This window comes from Lithobates pipiens, unplaced genomic scaffold (genome assembly GCF_037356315.1).
Source record: "Lithobates pipiens isolate NorthernLeopardFrog02 unplaced genomic scaffold, aLitPip1_a1.2 Scaffold_8, whole genome shotgun sequence".
Taxonomy (NCBI): Eukaryota; Metazoa; Chordata; class Amphibia; order Anura; family Ranidae; genus Lithobates; species Lithobates pipiens.
The window spans coordinates 32,993,246-33,015,007 of record NW_027507903.1 but is presented as its reverse complement, the minus strand read 5'-3'; the positions used below and the strand labels follow the sequence as shown (position 1 = coordinate 33,015,007).

At 44.3% G+C, this 21,762-nt stretch overlaps 1 protein-coding gene across 1 annotated transcript in view; it reads right to left on the bottom strand.

The window, feature by feature from the left end:
* Positions 1-21,762, bottom strand: part of AGBL1 (AGBL carboxypeptidase 1) — a 1,055,086-nt gene that overhangs the window by 747,564 nt on the left and 285,760 nt on the right. Inside the window, exons 7-9 of the mRNA XM_077473970.1 lie at positions 16,925-17,133; positions 9,150-9,321; positions 6,641-6,708 (exon numbers count right to left, since the gene is read on the bottom strand). Of these exons, the coding sequence (XP_077330096.1) occupies positions 6,641-6,708; positions 9,150-9,321; positions 16,925-17,133 (449 nt within the window). The remainder of the gene's footprint in view (positions 1-6,640; positions 6,709-9,149; positions 9,322-16,924; positions 17,134-21,762) is intronic.

Sequence of the window (21,762 nt, the reverse complement as noted above, 5' to 3'; positions counted from 1 at the left end):
GTATGTGACCAGTCTAAACTACGTGCCATGTTCACCAATGCCAAAAGCCTGGCGGACAAGATGGGTGAACTAGAGCTACTGTTGAACGAGGAGGATTTAGATTTTGTGGGAATTTCAGAGACCTGGTTCAACAGCCTTCATGATTCAAACAATAATAGTGAAAAGGAAAAAATGGCGCCCCTTTTTTTTCTTACACCACCACTGCGCACAAAGAAAATAAGTGTAAAGTAAATCTCCAGCTGCTACTTATAAAAAATATATAAATACGTGATTTCAAGTGAATAAAATAGTAGCGCTTATATTCACAACTAAATGCATAAAACTAAAACAATCACCCTGTGAAACAAGTGCTCAGTAATAATAGTGTCCATAAATTCAAACTCAAGTCCGTGAGTAATTTCTGGGTCCGCTGAGACCGCACTACATTGCGTTACCACTCCGAATTCCCCACTTTGGAAAGTTTATGTTGAAGTGTGATAAAAAAGATGCAAGTGCAATAATTGAAGGTTTTGTGTGATGTTTTAAATACATGGTTTTACTATCCTTCACTATTGGAAGCACTTTTTATCTTTACATGTGGAGTGTGAATTGTTTAAAGAACACCTTTGAAATTATTTGATACCCTTGGGGGATATTAAGCGATACTGCCGAGCATGAGAGTGCAAGGCATGTTCTATTGGTGAGTGCATTTCTTGAGGGAGCGGTGACACTGAACACACATGGTGTGGTGGAAGATTGCTTCAAGTCACTTTAAGATTATCTGTTCACTTTTGGAGTCTAATCACTTGGATGTTTCAATTATTCAATTACTTACAGACTTGAGCTCTCATGATTGGCTGGCAACCATTCAAGGGTATTCCCTTTATCGCAGGGATGGAGAGGGTAAAAAAGAGGAAGGGTATGTCTATATATCAAGAATAATGTGCAAGTGAATGTGAGAGATAACATCAATAAGGGGGCTAGGGAGGAGGTGGACTCCTTATGGGTAGAGCTCCAAAGGAATGAAGCTAAGGGTAAAATAATACTGGGAGTATGCTATAGGCCCCCTAACCCGAGGTAGAAGGGGGAGACAGACATCCTATCACAATTTGGACTAGCAGCAAGGATGGGAATTGGGGGGTTTTAATTATCCAGACATAGACTGGGCGGAGGGAAATACGGATTTGTCTAAGGCTTGCCAGTTCCTAAATGTCTTGTAGGACAATTTCATGGGTCAGATGTTAGACACACCAACTAGAAACAAGGTGTTACTAGAACTATTGATTACCAACAATACAGACCTGATCACGGATGTGGAAATATGGGACAATTTAGGAAACAGCAATCACAGGTCAATTGGCTTCAGTATAAATCACACGAATAGGAAACACAAGGGGAACACAAAGACACTGAATTTCAAAAGAGCCAACTTCCCTAAACTACGAACCTTGCTAGAAAATATAAATTGGGATAAAATCTTAGGAACAAAGAACAAGAAGGAGAGTTGGATTTGCTTTAAGACCACAATAAATAGGGGCATTAGCCAGTGCATCCCATTGGGAAATACATTTAAAAGAGAGCATAAAAGTCCTGTATGGCTTAACTCTAATTTAAAAATGCATATAAAAGCAAAGGAGAAGGCCTTCAAAAAATACAAGTCTGAGGGATCATCATCAGCATTCAGACTTTACAAAAAATGCAACAAGATATATAAGGGTGCAATTAGGGCTACTAAGCTAGAACTTAAAAGACACATAGTGAAGGAGAGCAACAAAAAAATCCCCAAAAAATCCTTGAGTATATAAACAGTAAAAAAGGGAGGACAGACAATATTGGCCCCATAAAGAATGAGGAAGCACATCTGGTTACAAAGGATGGGGAGATGGCGAAGGTATTGATTTTTTTCCTCTCCTCAGTCTTCACAAGGGCATCAGGGGGCTTCAGTAACCAAAACTGCAGTGTTTGCCCTCATGACACATCACAGGAAGCACCCTCATGGCTAACAGAGGACAGAATTGGAAATAGACTTGGGAAACTTAACATTAATAAATCAGCGGAGCCAGATGACTCGCACCCGAGAGTACTTAGGGAACTCAGTCAAGTAATTGCTAGACCATTGTTCCTAATTTTTACTGACAGTCTACTGACTGAAATGGTACCAGCTGATTGGAGAAAAGCCTAAGTAGCACCAATATTTAAAAAAAGGACCAATACATCCCTGGAAATTACAGACCAGTTAGCCTAACATCAATAGTATGCAAGCTCTTAGAGGGGATGATAAGGGACTATATGCAAGATTTTATTAATGAAAACGGTATCATTAGCAGTAATCAGCACGGATTCATGAAGAATTGTTCTTGCCAAACCAATCTATTAACCTTCTATGAGGAAGTGAGCTGCCATCTAGATAAAGGAAGGCCCGTAGGTGTGGGGTAACTGGATTTTGCGAAAGTATTTGACGCAGTTCCCCATAAACGTTTACTGTACAAAGTAAAGGCCGATGGAATGAACCATTGGGTGAGTACATGGATTGAAAACTGGTTACCATGGCGAGTTCAGAGGGTGGTGATAAATGGGGAATACTCGGAATGGTCAGGGATGGGAAGTGGGGTCCCCCAGGGTTCTTTGCTTGGACCAATCCTGTTTAATTTGTTCATAAAGGACCTGGAGGATGGAGTAAACAGTTCAATCTCTGTATTTGTGGATGACACTAAGCTAAGCAGGGCAAAAACTTCTCCGCAGGATGTGGAAACCTTGCAAGAAGATCTGAACAAATTAATGGGGTGTCCAACTACATGGCAAATAAGGTTTAATGTAGAAAAATGTAAAATAATGCATTTGGATGGCAAAAATATGAATGCAATCTACTCACTAGGGGGTGAACCCCCGGGGGAATCTAGGATGGAGAAGGACCTGGGGATCCTAGTAGATGATGGGCACAGCAATGGCATGCAATGCCAAGCTGCTGCTAACAATGCAAACAGAATATTGGCATGCTTTAAAAAGGGGATCAACTCCAGAGATAAAAGGATAATTCTCCCGCTCTACAACGGAAGAAAGTTTAATAAGACACGTGGCCACTCACTAAAATTAGAAGAAAGAGGTTTAACCTTAAACTATGTAGAGGGTTCTTTATGTAACAGCGGCAAGGATGTGGAATTCCCTTTCACAGGTGGTGGTCTCAGTGGGGGGTATTTGATAGTTTCAAAAAACTATTAGATAAGCACCTGAACGACCACAACATACAGGGACAACATAGAGGGATATACAATGTAATACTGACATATAATCGCACACATAGGTTGAACTTGATGGACTTGTGTCTTTTTTCAACCTTACCAACTATGTAGTTATGTAACTATGATTATAGGGTTCCGTTAAACACTTCAGTACTGGGCACTTTCACCCTCCTCCTGACCAGGCCAATTTTCAGCTTTCAGCACTGTCACAATTTAAATGACAATTGCGCGGTCATGCAACACTGTACCCATATGACATTTTTATATTTTTTCGCACAGATGTTTTTTTTTTCTTTTGGTGCTATTTAATCACCACTGGGTTTTTTTATTGTTTGCTTAATAAATGAAAAAAAGACTGAAAACTTTGAAAAAAACAAAAAACAAAACATGTTTTTCTTTGTTTCTGTTAGAGCCCATTCACACAGGGGCAACTCCTGATCCGACTTCAGGTCGCCCCAAGTCGCCTCAGGTCGCCTCAGGTCGGACAACATTTAAAAAGCAATGTAAGTGAATGAGAGCCGTCTTAATGCACACTACTGAAGTCGCTCCGACTTCAGAAAAGGTTCCTGTACTACTTCTATCCGACTTGTAGGCGACCGGTACCCATTGATTTCAATGGAGATCGCCTCCAAGTCGGATCTCCGTCTATACGGAGGCGACTTTGACAGAATTATTAGCTCTGAAGGGGGAACTCCACGGCAAATTTCTGAAAAAAATTTGGCGTGGGTTCCCCCTCCGAGAGCATACCAGGCCCTTAGGTCTGGTATGGATTCCAAGGGGAACCCCCTACGCCGAAAAAACGGCGTGGGGGTCCCCCCCAGATCCACACCAGACCCTTATCCGAGCACGCTACCCGGCCGGCCAGGAAAGGGGGTGGGGACGAGCGGGCGGCCCCCCCCTCCTCAGCCGTACCAGGCCGCGTGCCCTCAACATGGGGGGGTGCCTTGGGGGAGGGGGGGGCGTGCGGCCCCCCCACCCCAAAGCACCTTGTCCCCATGTCGATGAGGACAAGGGCCTCTTCCCGACAACCCTGGCCGTTGGTTGTTGGGGTCTGCGGGCGGGGGGCTTATCGGAATCCGGGAGCCCCCTTTAATAAGGGGGCCCCCGGATACCGGCCCCCCACCCTATGTGAATGAGTATGGGGTACAATGTACCCCTACCCATTCACCTGTGGAAAAAAAGTACAAAAAAAAAACACAACACAGGGAAAAAATATTTTATTGCACAGCTCCGGGGGTCTTCCGTCTTCGGGGGTCTTCTCGCCGGACTCCTCCGCTATCTTCTTGTAGCTCTTTTGCTAGCGGAGGAGTCCGGCTTTCTTCCTCCCCACCGCCGGCCTCTTCTCCCGACTTCGGGGGTCTTGTCCCCCTCTTCGGTTCTTCTGCCGGGCCACCGCGCCTTCTTATAGCTCTTTTACAGGCGGTGGCCCGGTCTTCTGTCGCCGCCGCCGCCGCCGCCTTCCGTTCTTCTTCTTCTTCTTCTTCTTCTTCTCCAGGAGATGTTGACACGACGCTCTCTCCGGCCACAATGCCAGGGACGCGCTCCGCTGCCACTTATATAGGGACAATGGGGCGGTGTCACATGGGTTGATGTCACATGGGTTGGTCACATGGGTTGATGTCACATGGTGACCCCGCCCCCTTACCATGTGACATCAACCCATGTGACCAACCCATGTGACATCAACCCATGTGACACCGCCCCATTGTCCCTATATAAGTGGCAGCGGAGCGCGTCCCTGGCATTGTGGCCGGAGAGAGCGTCGTGTCAACATCTCCTGGAGAAGAAGAAGAAGAAGAAGAACGGAAGGCGGCGGCGGCGGCCGAAGAGGGGGACAAGACCCCCGAAGTCGGGAGAAGAGGCCGGCGGCGGGGAGGAAGAAAGCCGGACTCCTCCGCTAGCAAAAGAGCTACAAGAAGATAGCGGAGGAGTCCGGCGAGAAGACCCCCGAAGACGGAAGACCCCCGGAGCTGTGCAATAAAATATTTTTTCCCTGTGTTGTGTTTTTTTTTGTACTTTTTTTCCACAGGTGAATGGGTAGGGGTACATTGTACCCCATACTCATTCACATAGGGTGGGGGGCCGGTATCCGGGGGCCCCCTTATTAAAGGGGGCTCCCGGATTCCGATAAGCCCCCCGCCCGCAGACCCCGACAACCAACGGCCAGGGTTGTCGGGAAGAGGCCCTTGTCCTCATCGACATGGGGACAAGGTGCTTTGGGGTGGGGGGGCCGCACGCCCCCCCCCCTCCCCCAAGGCACCCCCCCCATGTTGAGGGCACGCGGCCTGGTACGGCTGAGGAGGGGGGGGGGCGCCCGCTCGTCCCCACCCCCTTTCCTGGCCGGCCGGGTAGCGTGCTCGGATAAGGGTCTGGTGTGGATCTGGGGGGGACCCCCACGCCGTTTTTTCGGCGTAGGGGGTTCCCCTTGGAATCCATACCAGACCTAAGGGCCTGGTATGCTCTCGGAGGGGGAACCCACGCCAAATTTTTTTCAGAAATTTGCCGTGGAGTTCCCCCTTGAGCTCATTCTCTGCTTGGCCTCGGCAAAAGTCGCCTGGCCTGGGGCGACTTGTAAGTCGTCCCAAGTCGGGCTTGAAGTCATCACAAGTCGTTTTGAAGTCGTCCCAAGTCGCGCTGTGATCTTAACTCAAGTCGTGTCCAAGTTGCCTGACTCAAGTCGCCTACAAGTCGTGTTGCCCCTGTGTGAATGGGCTCTTAGGCCAAAATGTATTCTGCTACATTTTTTGTTGTTGAAAATAACCCAAATTAGTGTATATTATTCAGACTGTATGAAAGTTATACAATCCACAAACTATGGTATATACTGTATCTGAAAATTGATCAATCATGATGAGGCCCAAAAACACCAGGACAGTACAAGTACCCCCCAAATGACCCCCTTTTGGAAAGTAGAAAGGCGGGTGGCTCGGGTATATATGCCTAGTGGGAGCAAAATACCTGTATTAGACAGGTATCTACTCCCCCCCCCCCCCCCCCCCTGAAAGGTGCCAAATGTGACACTGGAGGGGGGGGGGGGGGGTCCGAAAAGTGGAAGTTTAATTTTTGGGTGGAACTCCACTTTAAGAGCTCATTCACATAGGCATATAAACTGCTGCACATAAATGAACATAAACACGGAAACGTGAACGTTTTACGCAGGATCTTGCAGTTCTGCCAGCCTGGACCATTCTTTCATGCAGAAAATATGTGTCTAAATGCAGCCTTTTTATTTTTCTGCCCATGTGAATGAGTTCAAACTGGGGCAGTTGGGGGGAGGGGTGTAAAAATGCATCTAAACCCCATTTTCTTTTACCACCTTCCCCCCAACTGCAAGCGTAAATGAGCCACAACACATCATTTTTCATTATTAAATGAGCCTGGACCACAGCCAATGCATATGAATATAAATATAGAATACTCACTTCTTCTTTATTCTCATCATTCATGACATTTAAGTCTGTATCGGTCTCATCTTCATCTTCTGACTCATCTATGAGGGATATAAGATGCTTTATCAGAAACAATATTATCAAGCTTTCAATAATTCTCATACAGGTATATTAAAACATATCAGTTATATGGTGTATTACAAGCCAGTAAACACTCTATGGGATTGATTTAACCACTTTAGTCCCAGAAGATTTCCCCCTTATTGACCAGGCCATTTTTTGCGATATGGCACTGCGTTGTTTTAACTGACAATTGCACAGTTGTGTGAGGCTGTACCCAAACAAATTTGACATCCTTTTTTTCCCACAAATAGAGCTTTCTTTTGGTGGCATTTGATCACCTCAGCGGTTTTTATTTTTTGTGTTATAAACAAAAAATGATTGACAATTTTGAAAAAAAAAAAAACTTTTTTTAAAATTTTTGCTATAATAAATATTCCAAAAAACAAAAAAAAATTCTTCATCAGTTTAGGGCGATATGTATTCTTCTACATATTTTTGGTAAAGAAAATTGCAATAACCGTATATTGATTGGTTATTGCATCTGCAAACAGGGGATAGATTTATGGCATTTTTACCATTTTTTTTTTTACTAGTAATGGCAATGATCAGCGATTTTTAGCAGAACTGCGGCATTGCAGCGGATAGATCGGACACTTTTGTCACTTTTTTGGGACCACTGACATTTATACAGCGATCAGTGCTATACAAATGCACTGATTACTGTATAAATGTCACTGGCAGGAAAGGGGTTAACACTAGGGGGCGATCAAGGGGTAAATATGTTCCCTGGGAGGTGTTTCTAACATCTCAGTAAAAGAGTTTGAATCTTTCCTTGTGCTGCGCTATAGCCCACTTCCAGCTCCCGGCCTGTATGCTCACATCACCTCCGTTGGCCCCATCCTACATGTTTCATCACAGCGGAACGTAGTCGAGGGGAGTGGCCACCTGTGGACTGTTTTATTCACCTTTTTGTCTGGATTTTTTATGGACTTTTCATCTATACTTGTGATTTATATGTATGTGTGTCAGGGCTGGGCTCAGCCCTTCCTTCTCTGAGCTAGCCACTCAGCTGTCGGCTAATTGTCAAACTCCCATCTCTCTCCACAGTTACCCAGCTGTTGTTGATTCTGCTCGTCAGTCCTGCCTACTTAAAGCCATACAGCTCACTTGATTTCTGCCTTCGCCTTGGTCACATCATAAGAAACCATCTCCTGCATTCCCGTTTAAAGACTGGCTTTGCTGACATCCCTTCTGGCTCCAGATCCTGCCTGCTGTTCCTCTACTTAGATCCCTGACTTCTGGTCTGGCTGATTACTCAATCTGGATACAGAACTCTGGCTTGGATGATTACCTGATCTGGTTACTGAACTTTGGCTTGGCTGACTACCTGATCCGGTTACTGGACTCTGGCTATGCTTTGACTACGCTTACTCTATTTACCTTTTAATTTTTATTAATAAACAAGTGTGATTTTACTGTAATTCTGTCTCGGTCTGGTTCATGGTTTCTGACAATGTGTTATTGATTATTCTTTAGTGCCACACCTATTTACAAAATTCCAGTTCTTTACAGGCTGCAGTGTTAAAAAAATAATAAATGCACTTTTTTTGTACCTGCAAAAACATGTGCATTAATTTTTATTTTTTACCAAAAGGTGAACTAAACCTTTAGGCTCCATTCACATCTGGCAATTTGGGATTGCGGGCGGAACCGGCGTGATTCTGCCTGCACTGTAATCGGGCTGAAGCACGTCACGCGTGTTTGGGTACGATCCATTTTCAATGGCACCTTAAACACAGTGCGGTTTTGCCATGATTGTTGTGCAATAATTGTGCGGCAATCGTGGCAAACCGCATTGCATGAAGCTTGTCACCCACAAAGAAACACGAGCTGCGTTTGGGAATCAAGCTTCGCTCATAATGAGGTTTGCTACAATCTCCAAATTATTATTGCACGACATTTGTAGCAAAACCACACCTTGTTTAAGGTGCCTTAAAAAATGATTGGCACCCAAACACGTGTGGCGTGTTTAGCAGTGTCATTTGGAATTCGGGGCAGAATTGCCCAAATCACCAGATGTATATGGGGCCTCAATCATCCAATCAAGTGCAAGCAAAAATACTGTTGTTTTGTTTTTTCCTGCAAGAGATTTGATATTCTTTGCAAAGTGAAATCTCACCGTATACACTAAAAGAAAATTCCCTTGCACAATTAAACTTGTCTTGCAAAGTCAACAGAGCAGCCTATTTGCCTTTAGTAAATCAGCCCTGTTAAATAGAAAAGCATAAGCCCCATACACACTACCAGTTTTTCTGCTGAGTTTTTCCTTCAGATTTACCAAAACCATATAATATGAGGTCAAACCTTAGGAGTTTCAGTTTGTATGCAATCAGGCAGGCCCTTCTACTACATAGTTTTGGTAAGTCTGAAGGAAAAACTCAGCAGAAAAACTGATAGTGTGTATGAGGCTTTAGTCTACCTTCTTGGGAGAATTTTTTTGCTGCGGTGATTGTCTGGCTTGCTCCAGGCACGGGGTAGGTATAGGAGCTATTAATACTGCAGAGCGGCAGCGTGCACTTTGGACAGCACTTTCTTAAAACCTGTATTGCTGCGCTGACTACAGAGTCCAGGTTTTTCCAACGCAAACATTCCTAGGGAGAGAACAGAAAATACGGCAGTGTAAAATACGTGTAAGGAAATCAATAACACACATAAAACAAGCCTGGCTGTGTTATGAATTAAAAGCCTCCAGCTGCTAGTGAACTACACGCCGTATGACGCTGAGTGACTGGGAGGCATACATCATCATGCATTGACTTTAAGATACATACCACACTGGTATTTATGAAGCAGAACTTTTTGTTGCTGGTCTCACAACAGTAAAGATCTGAAATGCAGCTCTGTTGCCACATAACCACCATTTGCTTGGTTCATGACAGTAGAGGGACACCATCAAGCATGTGGACATCATTGTGTATGCCATAGACAAGGGGTCCTAAAATGTTTGAAACAAAGGACCAGTTTACTGTCCTTCAAATATTAGTAGGGCTGGAGTGTGGCCAGTAGGAGGAGGAATAATACCCCATTGCTGGTGTCATTGGGAAGGAATGGTGCCCTGTCTTTGGTGTCAGTGGAAGAAACAAGGCCAGATAATGGCAAGCAAAGGGCCACATCTGGCCTGTGGGCTGCAGTTTGGAGACCCCCGTCATAGACCAAACACGTTTGATGGCAACTCCACTCTTCTGGTAAATTTTGATAAATTATCTAAGTATTTCTGGATATCTGGTTATTGGTAAGTCTAATGCCCTGTATACACGGTCGGATTTTCCCACGGAAAATGTTTGATGGGAGCTTTTTGTCAGAAATTCCAACCGTGTGTAGGCTCCATCGGACATTTTCTTTCGGAATTTCCATCACACAAAATTTGAGATCTGAATCTCAAATTTTCTGACAACAAAATCCGTTGTCAGAAATTCCGATCGTGTGTACACAATTCCGACGCACAAAGCTCCAGGCATGCTCGGAATCAAGCAGAAGAGCCGCACTGGCTATTGAACTTAATTTTTCTCGGCTCGTCGTATGTGTTGTATGCCACCATGTTCTTGACGTTCGCAATTTTCTACCAACTTTGTGTGACCGTGTGTATGCAAGATACGTTTGAGTCAACATCAGTCAGAATAAATCCATGGATTTTGTTGTCGGAATGCCTGATCAATGTCTGATCATGTGTACGGGACATTAGACCCTGTTCCTACCAAGTTCAAGTAAGATATTCCCAACTAGGGATGGCTGAACTGTTCGCCCGGCAGTCGGTTTGCGGTGAATTTTGCGTGTTCGCGATTCGCCAAACCGGCGGACTATTGCCGCTTTTCACCCAGCGGACATATGTGTTTACAGTGTGAAAGAACTTTGACCCATGATGACACATCCATCATGGGGTACAGGACAGCCAATTGAGACATTTCAGCACATGGACAATTGGACATACCCCCTACCTTATAAATAGACCTGATCTGGAGGCCATTTTACATTCTGTCTTATGTCAGTGTAGGGAGAGGTTGCTCTGTGGAGCAGGGACAGACTGTAGTGACACAAATCGCTAGCTATTAGGTCCACAAAAGTCCTTTTAAGGACTGGTATAAGTGTAGAACAGTATATAGGGTTCAGTGCACTGCTGTGCTTTTGATTGCAGCTGTTTTTTGTCAGTGTAGGGACAGGGAGCTGTGTGCAGCAGGGAGAGACTGTAGTGACACAAATCACTAGCTATTAGGTCCGCAAAAGTCCTTTTAAGGACTGGTATAGGTGTAGTACAGTATATAGGGTTCAGTGCACTGCTGTGCTGGTGATTGCAGCTGTCTTTTGTCAGTGTAGGGACAGGACGCTGTGTGCAGCAGGAACGGTCAGTTTAATCACTAGCTAGCTATTACTATTAGATCCACAAAGGTTCTTTTAAGGACTGGTATAGGTGTACAATATATAGGGTGCTGGTGCATTGCTGTGCTGCAGCATACTGCTCGTTTCTGCAGCAGTCTTTTATCAGTGTAGGGACTGAGGGACAGTCTGCAAATCACTAGCTACTAGGTCCCCAAAGGTCCTTTTAAGGACTGGTATAGGTGTACAATATATAGGGGGCTGGTGTAGGGCTGTGCTGTAGATTACTGCTGGTTTCCGCAGCAGTCTTTTATCAGTGTAGGGACTGAGGGACAGTCTGCAAATCACTAGATACTAGGTCCACAAAGATCCTTTTAAGGACTGGTATAGGTGTACAATATATAGGGTGCTGGTGCAGGGCTGTGCTGCAGATTACTGCTGGTTTCTGCAGCAGTCTTTTATCAGTGTAGGGCCTGAGGGACACTCTGCAAATCACTAACTACGTGGTCCACAAAGGTCCTTTTAAGGACTGGTATAGGTGTACTATTTGGTGTGCAGTATATAGGTGTGTAATACACGTATAAAATACTTGCACATATAGAAAGCATAGTATAGTGCATTTCCACTGTGCAGCATTGTGACTGCTGAACGGTTTTGCAGCGATACTACAAAGAGTGACAAACGCAATAAAAAAAAAGTATTATAACTGGTGCGATAAACCAGTGACCCTCCTGTTTGAAGAGGTTGAGCGTTGTCATATTTTTGCCCAGCAGCGAGTTGCTGGTATCAGTGCTGCTGTCAGTGCTCTCTATCTTGGTGCTGGTGTCAGTGCTCTCTCTCTATCTTGGTGCTGGTGTGGTCTCAGTGCTCTCTATCTCGGTGCTGGTGTCAGTGCTCTATATCACGGTGCTGGTGTCAGTGCACTCTATCACGGTGCTGGTGTCAGTGCTCTCTATCGGTGCTGGTGTCAGTGGTCTATATCACGGTGCTGGTGTCAGTGCTCTATATCACGGTGCTGGTGTCAGTGCTCTATATCTCGGTGCTGGTGTCAGTGCGCTATATCTCGTGCTGGTGTCAGTACTCTATATCACTGTGCTGCTGTCAGTGCTCTATATCACGGTGCTGGTGTCAGTGCTCTATATCACGGTGCTGATGTCAGTGCTCTATATCACGGTGCTGGTGTCAGTGCTCTCTATCACGGTGCTGGTGTCAGTGCTCTCTATCACGGTGCTGGTGATCATCTCCTGCACCCTCTTCATAGCCTACCTTGACCTTTCCTCTCCTACATTGCCTTCATGCGCTCCTGTATTGTCAAAATTTCACAGATAAAAAAAGAATGCGTGTAGTTGTCGATCCCAGATTCACTTCATACATGTGTTATGTCAGTGGCCATGTGGTGTGACTATGTGTGCACAGCTAGTAAGTATTTTCAAGGTTCGCCTGCCATTGAAGTCAATGGGGCCCGCCGCAAACTTTGCAGTTCGCAAACTTTTGCCCGCGTTCGTGTTCGCGAAATTTCCCATCGGAAGTTCGTCCATCTCTATTCCCAACACACAAGTTCCTGAACTTGGCTGTAGATGTAAGTGGGTGCTGCAGTGACCAATCAGCTGGAAACTGAAGACATTCAGAGCAAGAAGTATGTCACCAGCATACCAAGGATCTCCAGATGAAGTCCAAAGTTTTTTTGAATGATCACATCATGGTTACAATAGCAACATTTCAAGGCCTGACAGGACCCCTTCATCCTGCATGTGACCAATGCCTGATAAAGGGGTACTGCGTGGCTCCAAAACATTGCTATTGTAACCATGATGCAAATGCTGAATAAAGCTTTGGACTCATTCTGGAGATCCTTGGTATGCTGCTGACATACTTATTGCTCTGTTTCAACCAAGGTCACTGTAAGCTTGCAGTTTGTATTGGTTGCCTCCCAGTGCTCCAGTTTCCTCCAACAATACAGGTTAAATATACAGGTTTACTTGTAAACTGGTCTTAGGTTTAAGCTTGTGGTTGGAAGTGGTAAAAATAGGTGGTTGAGACAATTTTTTATCGCCCAAACCCAAGGTACTCTCCCCTAATGTGAAAAGGCAGTTAGACAGCAGCGTACACATGCCATGTCCATGATGCTTTGCTTCGCATCGCAGCAAAAAAAGCTCCCCTGTTGAGTTTGGCAGTTAAAGGGGTGTTCCAGCAGGGACATTTTTTTTAAAATGTCAACAGCAAAAAAAAAAAGTAGCTGCTGACTTTTAATAATGACACTTACCTTTCCAGGGCACTCACAATGTCGGCCGCCCGAGGCCGACCCATCCCTCAGCTCTCGGGTTCCAGCGCTGCCATTTTCACTAAGGGAAACAGGCAGTGGAGCCTTGCGGCTTCACTGCCCGTTTCCTACTGCGCATGCGCGAGTCGCGCAGTGCTTTGTGAATGGGAAGTGCTCTGTTAGGAAACACACAGTTCCCAGAACACAGCATACCCCTTTACCCAGAAGACAACGCAAGGAGGAGAGAAGACCAAAGATCACAGCAGAGTAGGAAGAGGCAGATTAGGAAGACTGCCTAGCAACAGGGATTTCTGGTAGAGTAAAACATTTATTTTTTTCAAATTTAAAAAAAAAAAATTATTTTTAAGAATATTAATGAATTTTAAAGAATATTAATTTTTTTTTAGGGTGGCCCTCCACTTTAAAACCGGCATCAAACATAACATGTTCATGAGAATTGAGCCACGGTGCAACTACAGCTGTAACCTACATTAATTGCTGTATTCTCATTTGGCTGTCAAAGGAGCAAACAAGTATTCAAGAGAAGGCAGTATCCTGTAACCTGCACTGCTCTGTGAAAATCGATCTACTTATGGTCAGTGTATAGAATGCCGCTTACACTGGTAGTCAGTGGAAAAAATGCTCCTTGCTTTGGTTGTCACTGAAAAGAATGTTCCTTACATTGATGATCAGTGGGAAGAATTATGTTTACGCATGTGTTGTACGTCACCGCGTTCTTGGCGGTCGGAATTTGATGTGACCGTGTGTAGGCAAGACAGTTTGAGCGGAATTCCGTTGGAATTCCGATGGGAAAGCCTTCAGAGCTTTTTCCGACAAGAATTCTGATCGTGTGTACGCGGCATGACATTGGTAGGCAGCGGAAAGAATGTTCCTTACATTGAAGGTCAGTGGAATGAAGGCTCCTTACATTGGGAGTGAGTGGGAAGAAAGTTCCCTACATCAGGGGTCATTGGGAAGAAGGCCCTTTATATTTGTAGTCAGTGGGAAGAATGTTCCTTATATTGAAAGTCAGTGGAAAGAATACTCCTTTCTTTGGTGGTCAGTGGGAAGACTGTTCCTTACATTAGTCGTCATTGGGAAGAATGTTCCTTACATTGGGGGTCAGCGGGAAGAATGCTTCTTTCATTGGAGGTCAGTGGGAAGAATGTTCCCTACATCGGGGGTCATTGGGAAGAATGCTCTTTACATTAGTAATCAGTGGGAAGAATGTTCCTTATATTGAAGTCTAGTGGAAAAAATGCTCCTTTCATTGGTAGTCAGTGGGAAGAATGCTTCTTACATTGGGGGTCAGTGAGAAGACCGTTCCATACATTGCTGGTCAGTGGGAAGAATGCTCCTTACATTGGGGGTCAGTGGGAAGAACGCTCATTACATTGGGGGTCAGTGGGAAGAATGCTCCTTACATTGGGGGTCAGTGAGAAGACTGTTCCATACATTGCTGGTCAGTGGGAAGAATGCTCCTTACATTGCTGGTCAGTGGGAAGAATGCTCCTTACATTGGGGGTCAGTGGGAAGAATGCTCCTTACATTGGGGGTCAGTGGGAAGAATGCTCCTTACATTGGGGGTCAGTGGGAAGAATGCTCCTTACATTGGGGGGCATTGGGAAGAATGCTTCTTTCATTTGTAGTGAGTGGGAAGAATGTTCCTAATGTTGAGAGTCAGTGGGAAGAATGCTCCTTACATTGGTGGTTAGTGAAAGGACTGTTCCTTACATTAAAGGTCAGTGGGAAGAATGCTCCTTACATTGGTGGACAGTGAGAAAAATATTCCTTACATTGCTGGTCAGTGAGAAGAATGTTCCTTACATTGGTGGACAGTGAGAAAATGATTCCTTACATTAGTGGTCAGTGAGAAGAATGCTCCTTACTTTAGTGGTCAGTGAGAAAAATGTCCCTTACATTGGTGATCAGTGGGAAGAAGGCTCCTTACCATTGGTGGTCAATGGGAAGAATGCTCTTTACATTGTAGGTCACTGATACAAAGAAGCCATTACAGATAAGTAAAAAGATCAATGGTGTCAGTGATTACTTATCTAGGAGGCAAAAATTGCTTATTGCTCAAGGACCCCTAGCAAATCCCAGGGTTCCACGGGACCCTGGATGAAAAAGCTAGACTAGACTATTAGCTCATTTGGGGTAAGTATTGATATGTCTGATTCATTGTGCTCTATAAACTGATGAAAAGATGTCTGCACCAAACCAAGAAAAAAAAAAATCTACAAGTGTTTTTATTTTTTTTAATGATTAAGAACTATTTACTTGGCAATACCACTTTGCCATTTTTATTCTAAACCAATGTTAAGTAAAAACTCGTAAAACTTGGAATTCATTTTTTTTTCTCCATCAAAGAGGACAACTCTTCTGCCCCGTACACACGGTCGGACTTTCCGACAGAAAATGTGCGATCGGATCGTGTTGTCGGAAAATCCGATCGTGTGTGGGCCTCATCTGACTTTTTCCGTCGGAATTTCCAACACACAAAGTTTGAGAGCAGGATCTAAAATTTTCCGACAACAAAACCTGATTGTTTAAATTCCAATCGTGTGTAGACAATTCCAACGGACAAAGTGCCATGCATGCTCAGAATAAATTACGAGCCGAATGCTATTGGCTACTGATCTGTTTATAGTCCCGTTGTATGTGTTTTACGCCACCGTGTTCAGAACGATTGGATTTTCCTACAACTTTGTGCGACTGTGTGTATGCAAGTCAAGTTTGGGCCAAAATCCATTGGAAAAAATCAGACTAATTTTGTCATCGGAATAAATCCGACGGATTTTGTCATCGGAATATCCGATTGTGTGTACAGGGCATTCCTCTTGTGGTCCAATGGGAGTCAGCAGGGGTCGCCGTGGTAGGAATTCAACTAAAAGTGTTAATTTATTTTTTTCTATTCTATTAAATAGAAATTAGCTCAAAAATGCTCCAGCGTCTACAGAGCTACCTGATTGAGGTCCAGCTGAGATAACCCCTCCCCCACCCCCCACAACTAATCCAATCCACGTTAATTAGTAGCGATGGAAAAATCTCTTTGAAATGAAAACCTTCCAGAATCTGTATTACCAAATAAGATAAAGTTATTCTTTTCTTCTGGGCAAATGATTCCCTTTGTACCTAAATAACATTCACATCACAACATTAGTTTATAATTATAAATACATTTTCTTAGCGTGCTGCGTGAGGAACCGTAGTAAGATGCAATATATCAAAGATGTAATCATTACCAATTTTGGAACATTGCTCTGCAGTAGACCACAAACTAATAGACTGCTAACTCTGTGGGACGGATCTTTTATTGCTTTTCGGTAAAACTATCTACTGATAGGAGATAAGGAAAATATATGCTGGATCTTTCTACTGGTTTACTTCCTATAATCTAAGCCTTTGACATCTTTTCAGTGTTGTACATCAAATAAAATAAACTTGCAAACTTAAAAAAGAAAAATTCATAAAAAAACTAGAAATAGTGCGTGGTGGCGACTTTTTTTTTATGTCAGATGGTGAAAAGACGAAGACTATGAAAAAGGTCAATGTATGAAAACGAAAACATCTTGAGTAGTATTAACAGAGTGAAGAGCTGTGTGTCCATTGCCCTTTCTTACTTGTGCTGTATTGTAGAGTATCTCCATTCCCCGGGCTTGTATGAAGGCTTCTCTTCCCGATCGCACATTGGTGATATGTTTAAGGCAGCGCAGTAGGCCTCTTCGGATTGGGATGTAGGCATTGGAAGAATCACTGATGTGCCAATCTTGGTAGAAATTCAGCAAGCCACACACATAGTTTCTGTTCACCGCTCTTCTGACATTGGACTCTAGAAATACATTAAAACTTTATAATTATAATGTTATTATTCGTTAAAGTGGAACTTTACCCATAAGGAACTTGATAACTAATAATGTTCTTAATAATTATGCTATGAAAATGAGTGTGTGCTGTGAACTGCCTCCAGCACCGCTCCCATCTTCTTCTTGCCGGAGGCCGCCATTTTTCATAAGGCCAGAGCCCCGGAGCAGCAGTAAATCGTTAGAGATTGGCCTCTAGTGTCTCTGATTTTAGGCGCAGTGCCACAAAAATAGAGAGAAACTGAGCATTTGCAGAGCAGGGTGAGATGGTGTATTACCGGATTTTAAACAGTATAGGCCAGTGATGGCGAACCGTGGCACCCCAGATGTTTTGGAACTACATTTCCCATGATGCTCATGCACTCTGCAGTGTAGTTGAGCATCATGGGAAATGTAGTTCCAAAGCATCTGGGGTGCCAAGGTTCACCATCACTGGTATAGGCATTTATTTATTTTTTGTAAAAGTATTTTTATTTAATTTTCAAATGAGGTACATCAGGCAAACACATAAAACAATTGGGGGGATAGTCTGGTACCAGGCCTCACTCCCCCCCCCCCAAAAAAAAAACAACCCCGAAACACGTCTCAGCAAGTATAATTCTGAGGCTTGAAACATGAGCATAGTAACAACAATTTATCATTATAGTTGAACGCAGTTTCATATAATGACATATTTCCAGCTCCAGGCAGCTATGACATACTACCTGCCATCAAATACTAACATCAGAACCACATATGAAATTTCGAGGTCCACAGCTCCTCCCCCCATAACATTAATACTTAATGATCATCAATACCCACCCAGCTCCATACCAGACATAACATGAATTTCCAGCGTGAGGAGGAAAAAAAGCAGATTACTGGTTTGTGTAAGTAGGACATCGGTCCCGCACACTCCACACCCACCAGTGCCACCTACTAGTGCCCACCAGTGTCACCTATCAATGGCCAACAGTGCCGCCTACCAGTGCCCACCAGTGCCACCTATCAATGGCCAACAGTGCCGCCTACTAGTGCCCACTAGTGCCACCTATCAATGGCCAACAGTGCCGCCTACTAGTGCTCACTAGTGCCACCTATCAGTGCCCACCAGTGCCACCTATCAATGGCCAACAGTGCCACCTACCAGTGCCCACTAGTGCCACCTATCAGTGCCCACCAGTGCCCCTATCAATGCCCATCAGTGCTGCCAATCAGTGCCCATCCAATGCCTCATTGTCAGTGCCAGCTATCCATGTCACCAGTGCCTTTTAGTGCCCATCAGTGCCACCTATCAGTGTCCTTCAGTGCTGCTTATCAGTGCCCATCAGTGCCACCTATTAGTGCCACCTACCAGTGCCCATCAGTGCCCACCAGTGATGCATCGTCAGTGCCCAGTGCCACCTATCAGTGCCCATTAGTGCCACCTTATCAGTGCAGCCTCATTAGCACACATCAATGAAGGGGAAAAATTACCTGTTTGCAAACGTTTAAAACATACTATGAGCCACACGACACACTGCCAGCACATAGTCTGGGGTCTCACTGAGAGCCTCGGGCCCGTTCTAATGTTCTGGACCAGGAACGTCCAATTCCGGGTCATCTGATCGTTGTGATAACCTCTGATTGGCTATCAAAGTGATCAGTCACTGTGAAGCCCGCCCCCGTGTTTTCTGTCTCTGTGGATGGACACTTGGAAATGCAGTCTCTGTAAATCTGAGGGGTAGATCTGAAATGAGGGGAAGCTCTGCTGATTTTATCATCCAATCATGTGCAAGCTAAAATGCAGTTTTTTTATTTCCCTTGCATGTCGCCCTCGGATTACAGCGACTTTACTTCCAAGTGCACTTTCAGTGCAATTTCAAGTGAGCTTTACACTTGTAGTGCAAAGTGGATTTGTCTTTAGGAAATAACCCCCATTGCATCTTTCTCAGTCCTTGCAGAGATAGAAAAAAGAAAGTAGTTGCAGAAAATAAAAAAATAAAAAATAATCAAACAAAATACCTATATCAAGGTTTGATCTAGGTCAGCCCCAGGATTAGTGTTTAGGTAAGGTTCAAAGGTCAAGGTCAGAGTCAAAGGTCATGTCAGTATTTTTTGGACAGGATTTTTTTTTTAATTAGGCCTCGTGCACACTGGACGTTTTTGGATGTTTTTACAGTTGCTGTTTTTGGCTTCTGTCGTTTTTTTTTCTACAGTCCATAAACTCTCCAGTGTGTTATCCAATGTGTCCATGCACACATAGGCTGTCATCAACTGTTTTTGGTAGGGGCGTTTTCTGGCTGTAAAAAAACCCCAAAAACTAGTGAGAGGAGTTTTTCAGCTGTAAAAACGCTCTAAAGTCAAAAAAACACAGAAAAACATAGATAAACGCTCAAAAATGCGTTTCCCCATCGTTTTCTTACATTTTTGATCCCCCAAAAAAACACTTAAAAATGCTAACATTAATAAACGCTGCAAAAACGCAAAAAAAAAAAAAAAAAAAAAAAAAGCTTTTGCAAAAACGTTGACAAACTCACTGCAAAACTACTGGCATATAACGTTATTTTAATGCCCAATGTGCATGAGTCCTCAGTATCAGTGTGATTTAGGTAGCATATAAAAAAAAAATCAAGATGTGTATTATTGTTTCTGTGCTGTACTACGGGTACAGACAACAACTAACATACACGTAAGTGGTATCCCTCATATCTGAGGGGAGAAGAGACTGATCGTGTGTTCATACAAAGTATGAACACTGATCTATCTCTTCCCCTAGCAAGTCCCATCCCCCCTTCAGTTAGAACACGTAGCAGGGAACACAGTTAACCCCTTGGTTGCCCCCTAGTGTTAACCCTTTCACGGCCAGTGACATTTTTACAGCAATCAGCGCATTTTTATAGCAATGATCACTGTATAAATGAAAATGGTCCCAAAAATGTGTCAAAATTGTCTGATCTGTCCGCCATAATGTCGCCACCATTACTAGTAAAAATAATAATAATAAAAATGCTATAAATCTATCCCCTATTTTGTAGACGCTATAACTTTTGTGTAAACCAATCAATATACGCTTATTGCGATTTTTTTATTACCAAAAATATGTACAAGAATACATATCGGCCTAAACCAGGCATGGCCAACCAGTGGCCCGGGGGCCACATGTGGCCTGCGGAGCCCTCTGATGTGGCCCGCGACCTCCTGCTCTGGGATAGCAGGTTGGCAAGCCCAGATTGTGGGTTGCCAACTCATCATCCCAGAGCATCAGTGTTGTTAAAGAGGAAGTAAAGGCACTTAAAAAAAAATGCAACCTGCAAGGCAAAGGTATAATGAGCTAGTATGCATAGCATACTAGCTCATTATAAATAACTTACCTGAGAACGAAGCCCCCGAAGCTGTCCTCCTTTTTCTTCACCGCTGCCATGTATCCCAGAGGGACTTCCAGGTTTCGCTGCTCCGGCGCTGTGATTCGCTGGAGCCACAATGACATCACTCCCACGCATGCGCACGGGAGCTGACACAAGTGGCATATCGCCGCGATCTGCAGCCTTCCCAGTGCGCATGTGCACCGCTGTCTATGGCGCATGCTCTGTAGACAGCGGTGGCTATCTTTTTGTAAATATCTCCTAAACCGTATAGGTTTAGGAGATATTTCTTGGACCTACAGGTAAGCCTTAATCTAGGCTTACCTGTAGGTCAAAGTGGTTTGTAAGGGTTTACAACCACTTTAATGAAGCTGGCAGTAGAGAAAGTAAGTGGCTACAGAGCTGCATAAACTGATGCTTCCTGTATAGTGCCGCCTCCTGTCACAGGTGGACTAATACCAAATGCACTCTGCCTGGGACAGCAACAGCCGGTGATACCTAAATGGAAGACTATTATTAAAGGTCAGTTTATTACTAAAATCACAGTGTATATATGGGCACATCTCTTCTGCAGTGGTTACTGGGCTGTTTTCAAACTGATCTGCAGGTGCAGCGCAGAACACATGTGAATTACCTGCACTGAGCCATTATTACTTGCAGGTGTGGTGAGCTTTCAGAAAGTGCACCACACCTGCAGGATATAATAGAAGTCTTATGCCATGTACACCCGACCGGACTTTTCGAGGGACTAGGTCCGACGGCCTTTCCGACTGACCTTTGGCGGAGTTCCGACGGACTTTCCAAATGAACGGACTTGGCCACACACAATCACACCAAAGACCGACGGATTCGAACGTGATGACGTACGACCGGACTAGAATAAGGAAGTTCATAGCCAGTAGCCAATAGCTGCCCTAGTGTCGGTTTTTGTCCGTCGGACTAGCATACACACGAACAGATTTCCCAGTCCGGCGGAGTTCCGGTGGAAAAATTTACAACATGTTCTATTTCTAAAGTTCGCCGGATTTTTGGCAAGCAAAGCCCACACAAGATCGAATTGTCCAACGGACTCGTTCCATCTGACCTTTGCTGTCAAAAAGTCTGGTCGTGTGTACGTGGCATAAGGTAAAGTGCAGCTAACCCGCAGGAAGGCCAAGTGCAGTGCAGGTAAACCACAGCGCAGCAGTGTGAAAGCAGCATTAGACCCCTTTGCCATGATCGGTCCGACCCAATCGGACCCTCCGTTCACCTCTATTGAGCCACAGATGTAAACGG